The following is an 18,349-nucleotide window of genomic DNA, read 5'->3' as shown; positions in this document are numbered from 1 at the left end:
GCAACTTTATGGCATAAACGTCATGACCTATTAGACTTTTGACTTTGAGTCTCTTTTATCATTTTTTTTTGAAACAGACATCAATTGCAACTTTCCATTGACATAGAAATTGAAGACTAAATATACAATGCCGACTGTTGCTGTTGATAAAGAAGATCTCTACAAGGCTCTTGGGTACGTTTATAGTGATTTTATTTTTTTTTTGCTTCTGATTAATCGGTTTAGTCGCGAGTACTCAACTGAGGAATTTGATGAGCTTTGCTTTGAGTTTGGAATCGAATTAGATGAGGATGTAGGTTATGCAATAGTTTTGTATATTATGCTTGCTAACGATAAGAAGACGTCACAGGGTGAACTGCCAATTGTGGACGGTGTTCAAGAAAGAGCACAGTTGAAGATTGAGATTCCAGCCAACAGGTGAGCGAGGATTTTGAAATGTTAAGTGGTTTTTAGACAAGGCTAATAAGACAACAGATATGACATGTTATGCTTTGAAGGAATTGCTCGAGCTTTGAATATCTTTTTGGGTCGATCAAAGTTACCCAACTATCGACTTACCACGCCGGAAAAGCTCGAAAAGATTATTGTTAAGCCAGAGACCAGTCAAGTGCGTCAATACATTTCTGGTGCAATTTTGCGCAACGTTAAGTTTACTTCTCGTCGGTATGAATCTTTTATTGGCTTGCAAGATAAGTTGCACAGTAACCTTTGCCGAAATCGGACATTGGTCTCCATGGGCACGCACGACTTGGACACGATCGAAGGTCCGTTTACGTACGCTGCGCTAAAGCCAGAAGAATTTTCTTTTGTTCCATTAAATCAAACCAAGACACTGAGCGGCAAAGAATTGATAGAATTTTATGATGGTGACAAACATTTGGGCAGATTTTTGCACATAATTAGAGACTCACCAGTTTACCCTGTTGTTTTGGACGCAAAGGACAGGGTCGCATCACTGCCACCAATTATCAACTCTGAGCATTCTAAGATTTCATTGGATACTAAGAATGTTCTGATAGAAGTCACTGCTACGGATAAAACGAAGGTTGAAATCGTAGTTAACCAGGTTGTTGCCATGTTTTCTGAATACTGTGACGAGCCATTTACGGTTGAGCCGGTTGAGATTGTTTCTGAACACAATGGCGAGTCACGGATTGCGCCGGACATTTCACTTCGCAGTTCAGTTGCCGAAGTGTCGTACATTAATTCATGCTGTGGGTTTGACCAATCGGCTGAAAAGATTGCGGATCTGTTGACTCGCATGTCACTTGTCGCAAGCGTATCAAAAACTGATCCGAATTTACTTGAAGTGTCGATTCCATGCACGCGGCCGGACATCTTACATCAATGCGACATTATGGAAGATGCCGGAATCGCATACGGATATAACAACTTGAAGCGCACGTTCCCGGGAAAATCAAGCACGATTGGTGATCCTTTTTCGCTTAACAAAGTGTCGGATATTGTTCGAAGGGAGACAGCTATGGCTGAGTGGTCCGAAGTGCTACCGCTGATTTTATGCTCCCACGATGAAAACTTTAAGTTTTTGCGTCGTAAGGATGACAATCAAACGGCAGTTAAATTGGCCAACCCTAAAACACTGGAATACCAGGTTGTGCGGACATCATTGTTACCGGGAATTTTGAAGACGATTCGGGAAAACCGCATGCATAGCCTGCCTATTAAAGTTTTTGAAGTCTCCGATGTGGCGTTTAAGAATGAAGCCCTGGAAAGAAAATCGTACAACGAACGTCACTGGGCAGCGGTTTTTGCTGGCAAGATTTCAGGATTTGAAGTCGTGCATGGGTTACTGGATCGAGTGATGAAAATGTTGCGCGTGTCATGGATCAAGGAAACCGACGAAGGTGTTGCTGGATACTTCATCAAAGCACTGGAAGGTAGGTGTAGTGATTTAATACTTTAAAATTATAGTTGGAAGCTAATTTTTTTTTTCTGTTTTCTAGATGACACGTTTTTCCCTGGAAGGGCGGCTGCTGTGTATTATCGCACAAAGGAAGATACATCGAAGACAGTTCAAATTGGATCGTTCGGTATTCTGCACCCAGAAGTGTTGGAACACTTTGAACTACCAGGCATAGTTGCATCGGCTCTAGAGATTAACATAGAATACTTTGTTTAGTTTGACTGATTCTAAAAATGGTCTAACGAACATAGTAGAAGAAAGGGAGACAACATGAAAACAAACAAAACAAAATAAAATAAACATTACATGTAAATATTTGACAGACGTTGAAAACGTGAAAAGAAAAAGCAACCGGTAACACGCCAATCCAAACGAAAAAAAATTACATGACTTTCAAATGTAGAAAAAAAATTAATATAAAGATGATGCAGGTGTGAGGGTAGGAGCCGAAACAAGAGTAGGAGTAGTAATAAAATCCTCGTCCCCTTCTTTAGTATTAAGGTCAATGTTTGCCGAGCTTGTTAATATCCTGCCCCACTCCATAAGTTGATACATGAGACCCATGTTGGGTCCGATGGCGGGAGCTTTTTGCTTTACCCAAGAGTATGACGTGTTTAAGTCCCACTCTTTTTCTTTCATAACAAACGCCACGACAAGCGAAGCAGAGCGAGAGACACCGCATTGACAGTGAACAAGGATTTTTTTACCTTGTGCCGACCGGTCCGCCATGATTTGAGTTAACAGGGGTAGATCCGGAGTCAGTCGGGATGAATGATCCCACGGTATTGAAATGTATTCTGTTTTGGATGCAGGATGAGGTTTGGGGCCTTCTGGAGTGACTGGAGAAGATGAATCTGAAGAAGAAGAAGAAGAAGAAGAAGAAGAAGAAGAACAAGAAGAAGAAGAAGAAGAAGAAGAAGAAGAAGATGATGATGATGATAATGATGACGATGATGAAAGAGATGGAGGAGACAGCGGCGGGTCTGAAAGAAACGGATTAACGACTTCTCTTGCAACATTAATCACAACGTCAAACTTTGACGCTGTGTGCAAATTAGGTTCTGAGTAGAGAAAAATGTTGTCGTTGTAGATTTGGACAGGCCCATCGGGATAAGCACATATTGTTGACCGAGGTGACCCATTATCACCCAAGTACGAACCCGAAGTTGGGGACCGGGCCAGTGAGGACGAGTCAGTGGGAGGAAACACAAATGCTGAATGCGGCACTTGTGGTGTGTTGGTAGAGCCATAGTTGGTGCTGCTGCTGCTATGATGGTGGCGGTAAGGCAGCTTTGGTAGGGAAATCACAAGTTTTGATGGCCGCCGTCGTGATGAAGAAGAAGAAGATAAAGATGATAATGAAGATGAAGACGAAGAAGTAAGTGGAAAGCCAAATGGCGATGACACCGAAGCTGACCGAGTTGGGACATGCGATGGCATGGATGGGACTGGGTCTAATTGTTGTTGTCTTTGTGGTTGTTGTGGTTGTGAGTCGACCTCAAGCACGGGCGCCAGCAATAACGACGACGACAACGGCGGCGGCATTGTTAAGCAAAATAATTGTGATATTCGATGCTAATGCTGAACAGTGAACAGCAGCAAACGACGACAAAAAGTGAAGATGAAGAAGAAGATAGAAAAGAAGATGAAAATAAAGCGTTTTGAACTAGAAAAAAAGGCGGCGAAATGTCGAGATTTCGCCTGACCAAGACGCCGCCGCACTTGTTTCCAAATTTCCACAAATTATATTTTTGTCCACCTTCGGGTCACGTGATGAATATGGGTTATATAACAACTATATCATCGTCCTAAATATAACATCTGCCTGGATAGTTTATTATAATCATGTAAGTGTATACCCGGTAGTAATTATAGTTTTTTCAGGTGTAATTAACTAATGACTGCAGTCAATTCACATGGGTTTTGTCACGGAGATTGACATTGAGCAATATCGCCTGAGGAGTCTACCGGAGCGGGCCTACTACATTGCTGACTTCATCACTCCGGAAGAAGAGCAATTTATTCTCGACAAGGTATAATATTTTTACGGTATTTACAGAGTCACATTTATGCTAACAACCCTGTTTGTGTTTGAAAGGTTCTTACCGCGCCAGCACCCAAATGGACCACGTTATCCCACAGAAGACTGCAGGCGTATCCGACGCAGCTAATCAGCGGCGTTTTGCCCACAAATGAGCCATTACCGTCGTGGCTGGCTGACACTTGCACGAGAAAGCTGACTGAACTCGGTATATGGGCTGAAAGTCCGCACAAGACGGCCAATCATTGCCTCATCAACGAGTATGAGCCGGGCCAGGGAATCATGCCTCATGAGGATGGCGACGCATACTACCCGCTCGTTGCTACCGTCAGTCTCCGCAGTCAAATAGTACTTGAAGTCATTGACAAGTCGACACGGCAATTATCGCACCGGATTCTTCAAGAGCCAAGAAGGTATGTGCCATAGAAAAATTTTTGTATGGAACCATTTTTTTTGTTTTACTTTTACTGACGCGATCTTGCAGTCTGCTCATCACTACGGAAAAAGTGTATAACGAGTTTTTACATGGCATTCGTGACATTAAAACTGATAATAACTTGACACCGGAGTCAGTGGCCAATTGGTCGTCCATCAGTCAGACAGTCAAGGACAAGATTACATTCAACCATGGTTCGTTGCCTCGAGAAAACACACGCATAAGTTTAACTTTTAGGGACGTAAACAAGGTGCGCAATCTGATTTCATTGTTATATAGCAGAAAAAAGTAATGTATATATTTATATATATAACTATGTGTATGTTGAATTAATTGTTTTTATTTATGGTTGTTTTGTCATGAATTTCAGCCCCAGTTCTCGCGGCTCAATTGTCCGCCGCATAGCCCTAGTGTTGCTGCATATATGCCATAACATGTCGCGCACCGCGAAAGACATGCCGGTTTTCTTTGGTTGCGTTTCCCGCATCGAGATTGTAGAACGTCTTACGTACGTTGTTAATGTCAACTTTTTAAATCAAATTTAGTTTTCGCCTAATTCGAACTGAATCTAACTAGTGATTTTTGGTATGTTTGAGCCTGTTGTACATTATATTTATTGACTTACATTTGACGTACCATAGTAATTATCACAGATTGCAATCTTGTCCAATTTTGTCATTACTCAATGGCAATTGCCGCCGCCTGACACTCAAAAAAATTGTTTTCATTTGTTTAAGTAATTATCTGGGATTATTATCAATTTCTGGACTTTATTTGCTATTATGAGTCGTTTAAGCACAGCTCAGTCGCTTTCTGCCACACAAGGGCGATATAAGCGACAGCAGTGGCAGCCTGGTCATCATTATCAGAATACATGGTTATCTTCAATTCCATTCATAGCCTTGCTTGTATTATCAGTTGCTTCTATTGCACATGCATTCCCAACCATGGTGCCATTCAAAATGTTCGCTAAGGACGAGCCAGAAGACTGGTCAATCAAGCCAGGTCAGATTCCAGATTACGTGATCAAATACGGTATGCGAATTCATTTAGTTAAAAAGTGGCACTACGGTATGTTTTAATGAGACTAATTATTTTTCTAGCTCCTGTCGTACACTTATATTCTGAAGAAGTATACCTACCATGTGATGTCCGAGATTTGTACGTACCCAAGTGTTTGTTGCCTAATGGCCTGGTTTCTTAGAAACTAACGAAGATTATAAACAGTGTCAGTCACATGTATCCTGTTCTCAACAGTGAAAATATTACTGACCGGCTTAACATTAAATTGCCAATGACAATGCGTGACGTTGGACGACTTCCTCGAGATGCGGACATTTACCTGACGTCAGATTCTGATTTTGATGTCGACCCGGATTGGGTCACCGGAATCGGCAACCGACCATCGATAGAAACTGGGCTGAATCCGGCACCAGCAGTATTGATCGTATTTGACAAAGGTGACGGATGGGTTGATTCGTTTTGGTTTTATTTTTATTCGTTTAATTTGGGACCGTTCGTCATGGGTGGAGGTCCGTACGGCAATCACATTGGCGATTGGGAACATTCGATCTTGCGATTCCATAACGGCCAACCACATTCACTTTGGATGTCAGCTCATGGGGGCGGTAGTGGGTTTACTTACAAAGCATTGGAAAAGCTCAAGACTGCGCCAGACCGACCGGTAATTTTCTCTGCAAGAGGCACGCATGCAAACTATGGATCGGCCGGCCAACATTCGCACGACCTGCCGTTTCGCATGCTTAGTGATTTCACTGATCGGGGTCCGCTCTGGGACCCGGCCCAGAATTATTTTGCCTTCACGTACGATGGCGAAGTTGTGTATGGTGAGGGTCAGTCAACCGAGGCGGATGCAGAATGGTTGTACTTCCCGGGCCGGTGGGGGGATGAAAAGCTGGACCCTGAAGACCCGCGACAACATTACCATCCGTTTGAATGGCGATATATTGACGGACCGACTGGCCCGTTATTTAAGCATCTGGATAGAAAAACAATCTGCCAAGAACCCAAATGGTACAATTTTCTAGGCACCTGTCGTGTTCGACACACGCTGGAATGGGGTGAAGGAGTTGAAAGTGAAGGATATGGCTGTGCCGGAGTCTTTGACCATATCTGGCCGTCGTTTTTGGGATCCTTTATTCGGGTCTGGTTCTGGGGCGGATGGACATGCGAATTTATTGACTGGATGTGGGGTTGATATTGATGGCATGTATATTTATTTATATTTATTTCTTTCTATAATATATATATATATTTTTTTTTAAAAATTATATTCGATTTAATATTTTTGTTGACGGCGGCGGCGGGTGGTGAGGTTGTGGCTATAATTGAGGATTTGGCTAATGGTGATGCCATGTACATACATGATAATACAAGATAACGTAGTTAGTTGATTTGTTGTCGGAAATTGAGGTAAATGAACAAGGGGCAATTGCACCAAAGCTAACTAACCAACTTCACGCAAGGGGCAAATTTGTGATTGTCATGATGTCAGTGTTTTGTGATTCGTGACTTGCCCCTTTTGCCACGCATGTTTAGTCACGTATGTGCCGCTGACAGCTCACGTACTAGTTGGGCAACATGCAAGTACCAATAACTGCTCGGCAGCAACAACACCCACTACCTAGCATTTTTTGATCTATAATGCAAATAAAACAACGATATATACTAAGAATATGTAGAAATTATTAATACAACTACAAAGATCAGCAGTATACCGCAGCATAAATCAAACAAGTACTCGCACAGCGTTTCGGGTCAGACCGCGGGTCGCTGAAACACGCGGCTGACCCGTGGCGCAGTTAGTGCGCAACTGTAACCGCGTAAGTGCCAACCCGGATCCGCGCCGGCTCACACCGTACATTTGTCTGTCACCTTACCCTGCACAAGTAGTACTTACTCGTAATCTTCTCATGCTCATCTTAATCGACAATTACGAGAAACTGTACCCCAAGGCAGATCACTCGACGCTCACTTTACGAAACAAAACTTTCAATCTTTCGCGAAAGGCAAATATCCAAAAGTACTCATCCACTTTGTCTATATATACTGGCCCTTGTCGCCCCTTCCAGCCGGTTTTCTTCTCTCAATCTTCATCATCCCGATAAGAAGTATCTTACCTAGTTAGTTAACTTCTACTTCCTGTCCATAACTCAGCATATACACCGCTTCAATTGTGCGTACTAGTACTATGATGATTACTTGCAATTCGATGAGCAGTCAACTAACTTACAATTCTCTTGCAGTCTCGGCTCACTTAAATCATCATGCGTTGCGATACTTGCCTCCACCAAAATCCTTCCATCTCCAACAAGTCGCCCATCACTCCGCCAGCTGAGTCATCACCAGCCTCCATCATGAACACGGCTTCGACCATTCTGCGGTCGCAGTCAATGGCTCTGACCCACTTGACAGAGCTGTATGCCAAGGACGACTTCACCCAAAAGAACTACATCTCTGCCATCCAGCACATGCACAATTCCCAGCTTTCAGGTGGCAAAATTGTTATCACCGGCATGGGCAAGTCCTACAAGATTGCTGACAAGCTTGTGGCCACCATGAACTCGCTCGGCATTCATGCCGCCACTCTGCACCCTTCAGATGCTCTGCATGGCGATCTTGGCGTGTTGCGCCCGGCCGACGTGCTCATAATGATCTCCGCTTCTGGCAACACGCCAGAACTTAACACGTTGTTGCCACATGTGCCAGCTGGTTTGCCACGGATATGCCTGACCTGTAACCCCGAAGCACCACTGGCCAAGTCCTCGGCTGCAGTGTTGTCGGCACATGTCCCCAAGACCTTGACCGAAAAGGAACTCTACGGTGTCCCCGCTCCCACGACTACCACGACCGCCTGCTTAGCCGTTGGTGACGCAGTATGCATTACACTGGCTGAAATCATTACTCAAGAACAAGAACAGCGCAAGAAGAACTTTGGTCGTTGGCACCCTGGCGGTGCCATTGGCAATGACTACCAAAAGGAGACCAAGGACGCGAAAGTCTTGTACCGTGACATCATGACCCCCTGGGCTAACATTGGCTCCGTGGATGATGATGCTGATGAATTGGAAGTCTTACGTGCTGCCGCTGGCAGGGAATGGGTTTGCATAGGTCAATCAAGATTATACCGTGGTCATGAGTTGGCACGGCAATCACGAAACCATGGCATTGCTTTGTCATCGTTGCGAAAGGTTGGCCAAAAAGATCAAGTCGCGGATTTGAAAAACGGAGAGATCGTCATTGTTATGGGTGATTTCAACAGCATTGTGGGTTTGGTTGAAAATTAAATGGAGTTTATTTAGCTTGGTTTTTTATGGGTTTGCGGTTTTTTTTATATATACACATTGGGGTTCTTTTTTTTTTTATTATTATGAGATAGACAGGGAATTGTTATTATAGATTATAGAAATTATATTATATTTTGGGTACACAACAACAACCGACCGCTTCAATTTGCACAAGACCACACAATGTTGTATGCGTATAAAAAAATAATTTGTTTAATTTATTTGCGAACCCTGCAAAAAATTCATTTTGTCTGGGCATTTTTTTATGTGCGTTTTTCTGGGTAAGTGTGATCCATGTAAAAAGGTATCATGTTCGCCTTATCTTGAGATCATCCATCATTCGCGTTAAATTGACAAGGACAAACATTCAATACAGCATCGGTACTTGTTTAACGGTGTGTATACAATTAGCGAACTACGTCATTCCAATAAGGAAATTAAAAAAAAAAAAAAAATCCAACTAGGAGAAAGCATGAACATGAGCTACGAGCGTGGTTTCTGGGAAATTACATTTAATTAAAATTATCCAGACATAAGCCTCTCCTCGGATGTAAATTGTAAATTGCTGTGCATTCCACGTGTGGTACATTACGTCGGTCGTTTCGGATTATCTTTTTTGCCAGCTTAGATCACACGGTATTGGGTACAAATTATGTGATCCGGTTGTTGCCAAAACCTTGATTGCGATATTACTGTAACCCTTACAAGGCAAATTTCATTTCGTGATCAGATAGTGACGCAAATTGTGAATTGTGAATCTTGCCACGCATTGGTATATTTATTATGTAATATATACTTTTAACTGTGAACTTCTATACTACGTGTTTTGGTTGTTTATCAATTTTTAAAGCTTCTTGAAGTGTGGTCTCAACCTCTGCGCACATAAAAAAATATAATTTCGTACATATAGCATATTTAGTCCTAGGTTAAAATTTTTTTTTGTCGAACAGGACATACCTCACAGTTCAATTTAGTTGTACTGTTTTTTTTGTGTTATATAACAGAAAAGGGGCTTGTACGAAACCTGAAACTTGCACTCGCCTAACCCTTAATTGCTTTTCCATCTCGGGAACTGCGGTTACGAAAGTGAATGAATACCCGCGCTTTTTTTTTTTTTTTTTTTGTTTTGCCATCCGGTATTACTGGCTTTTTATTTTTTTATTTGGCAATCAAAAAGAAAAAAAACCACACGATCTACGGTGTATATATAAGGTGTACGCTCTTTCATAGACATTTCTAATAAGTACACAGATTTGAATTTTTTAAATAAAAAAAGAAAAAAACGTTATCAATTTCATGAAACGTCGTCATATTACTTTTACTTACATCTTGTTGAGGGTTTGACAGCCAATTTTGTGAATCCATCTATTTTATTTGTATAGCTTTAACAAAACTTACGCATGTATGTGAATTTAATACATATATATACCCAGTTATTACAAAAAAAATTGTCAGAACGCTTCCTGTACGTGGTATTATTTTTTATTTTTTTTTTTTTTTCGCAACCGGCAATGATGATTCTCCAACTATTGTAACGTATAGTCATCCTTATACGGAATTTTTAAAAAAAAAATATAAACTACGTTTTTGGCATAAAGAAGTGGTTTAAAATTTTTTTTTTAATGACTGATAACAAGGGGATTTCCTGAGTCGTTTAAGAAAAGAAAAAATTAACAATATAACTGGTAGTACGTACCAGAAGAGGCTTGCTTGTTAATCAATTATGAATCGTTTCACGTTTCGGGTTTCACATTTTTATATTTGATACATTTCTATACCGCAACCAATCGTACAAACCAAAAATACGGAAACATGTATTGTATAGTACCCAAAAAAAAAAAAGAAAGTAAAACAAAACAAAACGAAATAAAACCTTCTCATCCGCTATCTTCAAAAATGATCGAATTTGTTTTAAAATAAAATTTACTGACCGGTAGAGAATGGCATGACGGCCCATTTGCCACTCCAAGCCCATCCCTTGCCAGTCTGCGGCTTGCCACTGGCGGCAGTTTTTGCCTCCCATTCCTTTTCCAACTCGACGTCCTTACCATCGGGTAAGCCAACCACAACGTCGGCTTTGCAAGTTCGCAATGAGAACACTTTCACACCGCTAGTTGCCAATGGACCAATTGCTTCTTTGAATGATGTTGAACGAGGCCATTCAGCCTAAAAATCATAGTCAGCCCAAAAGTAAAAAAAAAAAAAAAAAAAATAATAAAACAGAAACAACAAAAACCTTACATCGTATGTCAACTTGCGGTAGTTCAGGTCACCCTTGAAAATGACAGTCTTGGAGTTCTTCAAATCTTGCCACACTGCGTGACCTCCTCCTAATCCGTTTTCACGAATCTCCCAGAACGCAAGAGAAGTAGTCCAGAATGGTGAAGTGCGAATCAAGATCCGACCTTCCTCGTTATACTTGACAAGTTTGCCATGCAAGTAGTCAATCTCATTTCTGTGTGAGGTGAAGAACGTAGACGAACCAAGTGCGTTAATCAGCACGGACAAATCAATCGGCAAAACGTCTGACACGAACCAAGGCAAAGACTTGGGATGAAAAATCACGGTTTCAGTAAGGTCAGAATCCAACAAAAACAGTGCAAACAAAATGTCGGCATAAAATTCAAACCCAGCATTGTCCAAGACAATGTCGACCCGGCCATCTTTGGTGCCAGAAATGGCTTGCCAAGCCTTATCAACGTCGTTGACAAGAATGTTCTTCTCTGACTCCTTGCGAGCCTTCTCGCCTTGCAGGCTCTGCAGCTGATCAAGCGACAAATTCGTCAGTAACGACAAATCGGTGGCGTTTCCCCATAATGAAATGTCAATAAATTCCCGAAACAACAACTTTAATTGTTCCTGAGTAATGTTTTCGTGCAATTGCCCAGATAAGGCCTTGTATCTTAAGGCAAGTTCGGCGACCGCAACTTCAGATGACTGGAATGCATCTAGCTTCTGACGTCCGAAAAAATCATAATCTTTCCAATGCTTGGTGGTCACGGTAAAGCTATAAAGCTTTCTGTACAGGTAGCATTCGGAGTATAACCATGGAGCATTTAACCAGGTCATCGGTCCCTGTCGTTCCAGCTCGGCATTGTACAATGCAATGTCATCAAGGCCGTCATCTTCAAGTGGGCTTATGAAAATTTCCCATGTCAGTCAAAATAAAAAGTGGATGAATGAATGAATGAATGAATGAGCCATCTGATTCAGGCTCGTCGTAATTTATTTGACTTACACAAGTTGACGATCATGTTCAATTTCATGCTTCACGGCACCAATCTTTTCGATCAATTCCTTGGCCTCGGTGACTTTCTCGCCTTCGGATTCAAGTGCGGTGCGGTGGATGTCATCGATCACACCGGTGATGATGACTGGCCACCGAGCAGTGGCAGAAGTCAAAGCAAACGAGGTCGGATCTGATGTTAAGTAAACACCAACGGCTTTAACACGTAAATGTTAGCAAGTCTGCAGAAGAAAAAAAATAAGTTAGATTATCAACATACGGGAAGGTACTGGTGATGAAGAAGACATTTTGCGCGAGTGAGGTCTATTGCATGTTAGCAACATGTCATTTCAACACATAAAAACGTAGTTCACATGCCAATTAATAGAAAATTTAGAAAACAGAAAAAAAAAATTGATCCCAAAGATCCGAGGCGGGGAGCTCGAGATATTTATGTTGTTCTCCATCGTTACTTGCTTCAGGAACGCGCTCCGACGGCGGTTAACCTTAATTGCTCAGCGGCGTTTCAAACAACTAGGCACGTTACATAAGCGCTTACGTTTTCAGATTTCACCTTTTAACTAGGGAGGCATTGTTTTAACGAGCACAATACAACTAAAACAAATAAATATACGCCTACTGATTCAATGTCAAACTCAAGATGATCTTTCCTCTTGCATGACCATTATCTAGCCGTGTAAACGCCTCCTTAAACTGTTCAAGCGGCCAAATCGAATCAACCATAGGTCGACAGATCCCCTGCTCCACCAACTTTGTAATCATCTCCAAATGCTTCTTGTTAGGTGACATCACAAAGAAAACATCTCTCACCCCCTTGCCTTTGTAGCCGTCAGGACAAGCTTGCCTTGGTGGTTGAAAGATGCTGAGGACTACCCCGCCATCACGAATGGTCCACCAAGAATCTGCTAGTGACTTTTTGCCAATACAGTCAATCACAACGTCCACCTTGTTTGCCGCTAAGGCGCCCCATTTTTTTAAATCCGTCTTATGATAGTCTAGGACTTCATCGGCACCCAGGGATCGCACTAGCGAAATATTATTGGTACCACACGTGCCGATCACGGTTGCACCGAGCAGACGAGCCAACAACTGCGTGACCCAAATTCCGACTCCCCCAGAAGCGGCAGTGACAAGAACCCGCTTTCCCTTCCACAATTTTTGTGCAGCTGCAATATCAATATCATTGTCACTGGCGACAATGCCAGCGTGAATGAAAAGGGCTTGCCATGCTGTTTCGGCTGAAACTGGAATAGATGCAATTTCAGCCCAGCTTAAGCCTTTCGGCCGCAACGCAATCTCATCTGTCACACCGATTGTATATTCACGCGCATTTCCAGGTCGATTGTAATTAGTACGCGCATATACCTCGTCGCCTACACGAAATGGCGATCCTTGGGGGGCCGAAACGATTGTACCGGCAATGTCCGGGCATGGAATCAACTCGCGCGGCTTCGGAGGAGGAAAATTTTTAGGCCATAGTAGCTCGCCAGCACACAGGCCACAAGTTTGCACACGGATCAAGTGTTCGGTTGAGTTTGATATCGGGATTGGAACCGGATGGGTTGTGATTAATGTTAAATCTGTTGAGCTTGCACTGCGTTGCACGATCGCACGCATGGTTTTGGGCAAAGACGACGAGGCCATAACAAAATGATTATTCAAATGATAGTTCGAAACCTGCTTGCCCTGCATAACTTGGCACTTTTATACCCGTCCCGATATAATAGACAATGAACTGAACCGCCCTTGATCATTTCCAAGTTTGACAGGCTATGATCTGATCATTGCCAATTTGGACTACATTTGTAATGTAAATCTGGCACGTTTCTCCAAAAGAAAAAAAAAAAATCACGTGCGAATAAAAATCAGTTAAGATTAAATTCTTATTATATTGATTGTACTTTAAACAAACAAGAAAAAGCTTGTTGAATCCCCAAGGTCATGAAAGGATAACAATCGTAGTACGACACTCATCAGTCTTCTAGAAAGTAAAATAAAAAAATAACTAGTTTTTTATTAGTTAAACGGGTATCAGTCAATATGGCATATAAACAAGAACTGTCAATTAATCTTTCGTGTTACATATTCATTATGGTCTTACTCGCTCTGTGTCGTTGTCGTTTTAGCTTGATGATGAAATTGAAATCGCAGAAAATTGGGTCTTCCATGGTCCCTTGCCATTACACCACTACTCGAGTCCCATAAAATCATATCCACAATCATCTTTACCAACGTATAAACCAAGACACAACGACTATGAATCAATTGCGGCCGTTTAGCCTAGATATATCTGAATGCCAGTCCGTCTTGCGTCTTGTTTGACCGACCGGCAAGTCGTTGCGGCGCGGTGCTTAGTGACCAAAAAACCTTAATTTTATATATAAACAAATTTGAACTGGAATTGGAAGAATGAATTCTGAATCAAAGAAAATATTCTTTTGTGGTCAAAAAAATTGAATAAAGACAATTTTACGGAATCTATGCCTCGGGATCCGTCCAAGTATCTGAAGGAGGCCAGCATACGAGTCGATTCGTCGTCCCTGGAATATCCAGTGATCGAACTGGTTGCGCCAGAGATTGAGAATGAATACCCTCCGGTACCATCATCACGATATCAACGTCCGCAAATCAATGATGATGTTGAAGAGATTTATTCACGGCGCTTCGTGGCTAGTCAGAGTTCGATTTTTTATTGCAACTCCAAATCCGTGTTCCCGCGATCGATTCTTTGGCGCGTGTTGGAAAACAACACCGTGTTAGACTTGTTACCGGTCGATTCAACCATTTTGGATGAGCATTTGCAATCATCACCAATAAAATTGCAAAGAGTTCGAATTAGTTTTTCCACCCCGATAAAGCATGCCGGCGTTGTTATCAGCGAACATGATGACCTCTTAACCATCGACGTTCTCACAGAATCCCTGGCGTTGTACACATTCGCTTTAAATAACAAGACTTTTACTGGCGAATGGATTCGCCGGCCGACTACTGAATGGTGTCATGTTCACGAGCCTGCACACTTTAATCTTCGGCCTCCTCATTTCATGACTGCTTTGACCGGCGGGTCTCTTGTGTTTGCTTTACTTGATGGCGGACTAATACGGCTTGACCGGTCTCATCCTCTTTCAAATGGTAAGGGGGGGGAGGGGGAGGGGGGAAATAAATTATTTCTGTATTCACTGGATGGTGCAGTGAATTTATTATTAGTCTTTTTTCTAACATACATAATATATAGATTATACTGAGCGAATATTCAGTGATGGAAGCTACCTGGCTTCTCTTCGTGGCATGTTTCTTTGGGGGTCAAGTGACAAAGTTAAAGGTCATCCCTCCGTGTCTACTAACCTTGTGGTCTCAATGGCTGCTATTCCAAATTTACCTCTTTTAATTACTGCTTCAATTAGCAGTTGCCTCAAGTTATGGTCGCTTGACAGTTTAACGTCGATAAATGCATACGATATTTCTAGTGATCAGGAACGTGCATTACTTCCCAATAATAAGAAAGTATTACTTGAACTTGAGCCTTCAACGTTAATATCGACCGCTCAGGTTGATGATTTGGTTTATATCGCAACATATTGTCCACTGGGTGATGGTCAATTCAGAATATGGAAACTGGCTATCGATAGATCGGATGGGTTTGCAGCCGAGTTGGTGGACTTGTTACAGACTTCAATTAGACCAGTTGCTCCGGACGATAATGCGATTTGGATGATTACAGATTTTGAGTTAGTACAAGCCAGAAACGGATTGGATCTTTTCGTGTTATGGAAAAGTAATAAAAGTTCTCGTGTTCATGCCCTGTTTGATATTTTAACTGTTTCGGGTAATAATTCTGCTCAGCACTGGCGGTCGGTGGGTTTGAATTCAATGGACCGTCTCGACAGCACGGGCTACTTCAACACACTCAGCGAAGACATTACTGAACGTTACTTACAGAGTATATTTCAGCCAGGCGTATTTTCGCCAGCGATCATTGAATCTGTATTGCCGGTGTACGAACAACACTATTCCGCGTCTGATGCGGCGAAGCAAATTTCCAAAACGACAAACATAAACCTTTCCTTGGTGAACAGGGTTGCAAATGCTGTCAGTGCATCTGTATCCTTGTCTGCATCACTTTACGGAAACTTGGATTCACTTGATTATGAGTCGTATAATCGTGATCTTCAACAGCAATGGACTCGGTTTGAACGACTTTGTCTAGAATTGTCCAAGCATGGAGAAGAAGCATTATCTTTGGCCAGGGATCCGATCAATAATATTGTTTGGGTAGTCAGAGGTTCTACCGTTTCCGCGCTGCGATCGTGCGTCGGATTGGAATATGCACAATTGTCAGCTGATCGTGGATCGAATCGGTCACTTGATGTAGAATCCAAGTCCCAGCCAGATATAGCATTGCTAAACGCATTGAGATCATTTAGGCAACAAATTTCGCAACCCGTGGTTGCAGATTTTATTTCTGCCTTGGTCGACGATGCGTTGAAATCTCCCAATTTTTCAGTTGGCGATCGCATGAGTACCATTTATGATAACATTTTAAATGACCAAATATCGGATTCAGCTATTGACCACTTGCACAGAAGACTTTATCACATCTCAGACCTGGAGAATGTTTTGCAATTATGTTATTTAGAATTTAATCATGTCATTTCGCAAACCTTCGGCCGTCCGTCACTGAACACGCGACGTCATCTCACGACAATTGGGGCTACGTTTCTGAGCACATCTGTGCATGATTCAGTAGTCACTACGTATGGATTCCTTGTTGATATTTTATTGTTTTTAGTTGTGTTTGCAGTCGACATTTCCGAGGAATTCAGTGCCGATCATATTTTTTTATATGACAGATTTCTTCAGATTTTCAAAACGTACAGCTTCCTGAAAATCCTCACGGAAACTGTGTTGGCATCAAATTTAAACTTATTAACTGAGGACGAGGCACTGGCACAGACTGTTGATCAGCTTGATGTCTCAAGGACCGTCGTCGCTGCGGGAAAAAAATTTAGACCTGGCGATAGTATTTTGCAGTTTTTATTGTCAAAGTTTGAGCTCGGATTAGCATGCACTGTCGCTAATGATTTGGTCAGTGGTATTGTCGGTGTTGGAGATGCCGTTGAATACGTAATTTCATACTGGAGTATTCACAGTAGTCCTTCCGCAGCGATTGGTGGTATAGGTGCATTGTTGTCGGGTTCATATGTTTATGAGAGTGAAAGAGTCACGCCTTACCTTTCAGTCGATGGCGTGTCTACTTATGTCAAGGGACGAGTATATCTTGCATTAGGCGATGCTGAACAGGCGTCACTCTATTTTTCGCGTGCGTCGGCTAACATTGCTGGCGCCCAGCTATCTGATGTCAACAGGCTCGCATTATCTTTTTTTTCGAAGAAACATATTGCAGGCTTAGGTGTGTCAGCTTATGCCATTCATGTCAGTGATTTGTTGTTTAAAAATGGTGCGTTTGTTCAATCGTCTGAATTTGCCAGGTTGGCTGTTGATATCAATGATGGGGTTCGTATTTGACTCGAAATTATATTGATCATGAATGACTTCTCAAGCTGACTTCTATTTTTTAGGGCGATATTGACAGGTTACGTGCAAAGGCATATAGGGCAGCTCAAGGCGGAGCATTGTACGACGCGGCATATCAATCATTGGTTGAAATTCAAAATTCTGATATACGGATATCACTTTTGGAAGGATTTGTGATTAAACTTTGCGAGAATGATCAGAGTTTTCGATTAGCGCAGTATCCGTTTTTAGAACTTCATGGGCTGGTGGAGAGTATTTTGGAGCAAAAAGCCAGAAGCTCCGTGGATGTTCGCTCATCGCCGAATTATTATAAGATTTTATATGGTTGGAGAGTAGAGCATGGTAATCTTAGAGATGGTAAGTCTTAAAGATTTGTGATGTGTTTCTATCTAGATGATTCTGACAAATTTTAGCTTCTTCTGCTTTATACGAATACATTCAGCGACTACGATCTGGATTGACATCCCAGGTTGATAACTTTAACGAGTTTGACATTGATGTTTCGAACAGCTACGTAGTTTTGATGAGCACTCTGTCATGCATCGACGAAAAGCCGGAGCCCTGGTTTCTTGCCCGAAAGACAATTGAGGCTGGCGTTTCGTCGCCATCTAAGAAACCAAAAACTTCATATCACAAGGACCGATCGCAGCGAACTTTGGTGCGATTATCTGACGTACGTCGTGAATATGGTGAAGAAGTGTTAAGGATGGAATCAATTCTTCAAAAACAATTGGTAGGGATTGCATAAATATTAATATGTATATTACAATATGTAGAATAATAATTTGTCAAAAAAAATTGCCGGAAATATCATACAAGAAAAACTGTTCCAAGTTGTGCAGGCGTGAAAACTTTAAAA

At 42.0% G+C, this 18,349-nt stretch overlaps 8 protein-coding genes across 8 annotated transcripts; 5 read left to right on the top strand and 3 right to left on the bottom strand.

Moving 5' to 3' along the window:
• Positions 1 to 90: 90 nt before the first annotated feature.
• Positions 91 to 2,413, top strand: V1514DRAFT_336832 (uncharacterized protein). The gene is made up of 5 exons (XM_066928599.1): positions 91 to 174; positions 226 to 292; positions 341 to 417; positions 475 to 1,898; positions 1,965 to 2,413. The coding sequence occupies exons 1-5, from the start codon at positions 128 to 130 to the stop codon at positions 2,138 to 2,140; spliced, it is 1,791 nt and encodes a 596-aa protein (XP_066781340.1). The 5' UTR covers positions 91 to 127; the 3' UTR covers positions 2,141 to 2,413.
• V1514DRAFT_336830 (dual specificity phosphatase) lies at positions 2,140 to 3,600 on the bottom strand. The gene has a single exon (XM_066928598.1). The coding sequence runs from the start codon at positions 3,467 to 3,469 to the stop codon at positions 2,336 to 2,338; it is 1,134 nt and encodes a 377-aa protein (XP_066781339.1). The 5' UTR covers positions 3,470 to 3,600; the 3' UTR covers positions 2,140 to 2,335.
• Positions 3,601 to 3,689: 89 nt separating this feature from the next.
• V1514DRAFT_354305 (uncharacterized protein) lies at positions 3,690 to 4,895 on the top strand. Its single transcript, XM_066929585.1, has 4 exons — positions 3,690 to 3,771; positions 3,832 to 3,957; positions 4,023 to 4,378; positions 4,450 to 4,895. The coding sequence occupies exons 2-4, from the start codon at positions 3,841 to 3,843 to the stop codon at positions 4,691 to 4,693; spliced, it is 717 nt and encodes a 238-aa protein (XP_066781338.1). The 5' UTR covers positions 3,690 to 3,771; positions 3,832 to 3,840; the 3' UTR covers positions 4,694 to 4,895.
• On the top strand, positions 4,896 to 6,807 carry V1514DRAFT_369628 (uncharacterized protein). The gene is made up of 4 exons (XM_066929953.1): positions 4,896 to 4,986; positions 5,043 to 5,436; positions 5,505 to 5,562; positions 5,629 to 6,807. The coding sequence occupies exons 2-4, from the start codon at positions 5,184 to 5,186 to the stop codon at positions 6,617 to 6,619; spliced, it is 1,302 nt and encodes a 433-aa protein (XP_066781337.1). The 5' UTR covers positions 4,896 to 4,986; positions 5,043 to 5,183; the 3' UTR covers positions 6,620 to 6,807.
• A 557-nt stretch (positions 6,808 to 7,364) lies between these two features.
• On the top strand, positions 7,365 to 9,168 carry V1514DRAFT_336824 (uncharacterized protein). The gene is made up of 2 exons (XM_066928597.1): positions 7,365 to 7,597; positions 7,668 to 9,168. Exon 2 carries the CDS (start codon positions 7,689 to 7,691, stop codon positions 8,706 to 8,708), a length of 1,020 nt encoding a protein of 339 aa, XP_066781336.1. The 5' UTR covers positions 7,365 to 7,597; positions 7,668 to 7,688; the 3' UTR covers positions 8,709 to 9,168.
• A 1,279-nt stretch (positions 9,169 to 10,447) lies between these two features.
• Positions 10,448 to 12,394, bottom strand: V1514DRAFT_354302 (uncharacterized protein). The gene is made up of 5 exons (XM_066929584.1): positions 12,313 to 12,394; positions 12,215 to 12,258; positions 11,947 to 12,151; positions 10,950 to 11,844; positions 10,448 to 10,874 (listed from the first exon to the last, which is right to left on the bottom strand). The coding sequence occupies exons 2-5, from the start codon at positions 12,240 to 12,242 to the stop codon at positions 10,632 to 10,634; spliced, it is 1,371 nt and encodes a 456-aa protein (XP_066781335.1). The 5' UTR covers positions 12,243 to 12,258; positions 12,313 to 12,394; the 3' UTR covers positions 10,448 to 10,631.
• A 176-nt stretch (positions 12,395 to 12,570) lies between these two features.
• Positions 12,571 to 13,572, bottom strand: V1514DRAFT_285286 (uncharacterized protein; the record flags this gene model as incomplete). Its single annotated transcript, XM_066925168.1, has 1 exon — positions 12,571 to 13,572. The coding sequence occupies one exon, from the start codon at positions 13,570 to 13,572 to the stop codon at positions 12,571 to 12,573; it is 1,002 nt and encodes a 333-aa protein (XP_066781334.1).
• Positions 13,573 to 14,333: 761 nt separating this feature from the next.
• V1514DRAFT_336812 (nucleoporin Nup120/160-domain-containing protein) lies at positions 14,334 to 18,288 on the top strand. The gene is made up of 4 exons (XM_066928596.1): positions 14,334 to 15,087; positions 15,191 to 17,469; positions 17,535 to 17,847; positions 17,904 to 18,288. Exons 1-4 carry the CDS (start codon positions 14,436 to 14,438, stop codon positions 18,236 to 18,238), a joined length of 3,579 nt encoding a protein of 1,192 aa, XP_066781333.1. The 5' UTR covers positions 14,334 to 14,435; the 3' UTR covers positions 18,239 to 18,288.
• Positions 18,289 to 18,349: the final 61 nt, after the last annotated feature.

This window comes from Lipomyces japonicus, assembly GCF_038497905.1.
Source record: "Lipomyces japonicus strain CBS 7319 unplaced genomic scaffold V1514scaffold_53, whole genome shotgun sequence".
In the NCBI taxonomy this organism is placed as follows: domain Eukaryota; kingdom Fungi; phylum Ascomycota; class Lipomycetes; order Lipomycetales; family Lipomycetaceae; genus Lipomyces; species Lipomyces japonicus.
This window is presented reverse-complemented; position numbering and strand designations above follow the sequence as displayed.

Excerpts from the sequence above, each read along its gene's own strand:
- V1514DRAFT_336832 (XM_066928599.1), top strand. The coding sequence starts at position 128 with ATGCCGACTGTTGCTGTTGATAAAGAAGATCTCTACAAGGCTCTTGG. Across the intron at positions 293-340 it reads GAATCGAATTAGATGAGGAT|ACGTCACAGGGTGAACTGCC; the intron begins GTAGGTTATGCA and ends AACGATAAGAAG. Across the intron at positions 418-474 it reads ATTGAGATTCCAGCCAACAG|ATATGACATGTTATGCTTTG; the intron begins GTGAGCGAGGAT and ends ATAAGACAACAG.
- V1514DRAFT_336830 (XM_066928598.1), bottom strand. The coding sequence starts at position 3,469 with ATGCCGCCGCCGTTGTCGTCGTCGTTATTGCTGGCGCCCGTGCTTGAG.
- V1514DRAFT_354305 (XM_066929585.1), top strand. The coding sequence starts at position 3,841 with ATGGGTTTTGTCACGGAGATTGACATTGAGCAATATCGCCTGAGGAGT. Across the intron at positions 3,958-4,022 it reads AGCAATTTATTCTCGACAAG|GTTCTTACCGCGCCAGCACC; the intron begins GTATAATATTTT and ends TGTGTTTGAAAG. Across the intron at positions 4,379-4,449 it reads ATTCTTCAAGAGCCAAGAAG|TCTGCTCATCACTACGGAAA; the intron begins GTATGTGCCATA and ends GCGATCTTGCAG.
- V1514DRAFT_369628 (XM_066929953.1), top strand. The coding sequence starts at position 5,184 with ATGAGTCGTTTAAGCACAGCTCAGTCGCTTTCTGCCACACAAGGGCGA. Across the intron at positions 5,437-5,504 it reads AGATTACGTGATCAAATACG|CTCCTGTCGTACACTTATAT; the intron begins GTATGCGAATTC and ends TTATTTTTCTAG. Across the intron at positions 5,563-5,628 it reads CCATGTGATGTCCGAGATTT|TGTCAGTCACATGTATCCTG; the intron begins GTACGTACCCAA and ends GATTATAAACAG.
- V1514DRAFT_336824 (XM_066928597.1), top strand. The coding sequence starts at position 7,689 with ATGCGTTGCGATACTTGCCTCCACCAAAATCCTTCCATCTCCAACAAG.
- V1514DRAFT_354302 (XM_066929584.1), bottom strand. The coding sequence starts at position 12,242 with ATGTCTTCTTCATCACCAGTACCTTCCC. Across the intron at positions 12,152-12,214 it reads TTCATCACCAGTACCTTCCC|CCGTTGGTGTTTACTTAACA; the intron begins GTATGTTGATAA and ends TACGTGTTAAAG. Across the intron at positions 10,875-10,949 it reads ACCGCAAGTTGACATACGAT|GCTGAATGGCCTCGTTCAAC; the intron begins GTAAGGTTTTTG and ends TATGATTTTTAG.
- V1514DRAFT_336812 (XM_066928596.1), top strand. The coding sequence starts at position 14,436 with ATGCCTCGGGATCCGTCCAAGTATCTGAAGGAGGCCAGCATACGAGTC. Across the intron at positions 15,088-15,190 it reads GTCTCATCCTCTTTCAAATG|ATTATACTGAGCGAATATTC; the intron begins GTAAGGGGGGGG and ends CATAATATATAG. Across the intron at positions 17,848-17,903 it reads GCATGGTAATCTTAGAGATG|CTTCTTCTGCTTTATACGAA; the intron begins GTAAGTCTTAAA and ends GACAAATTTTAG.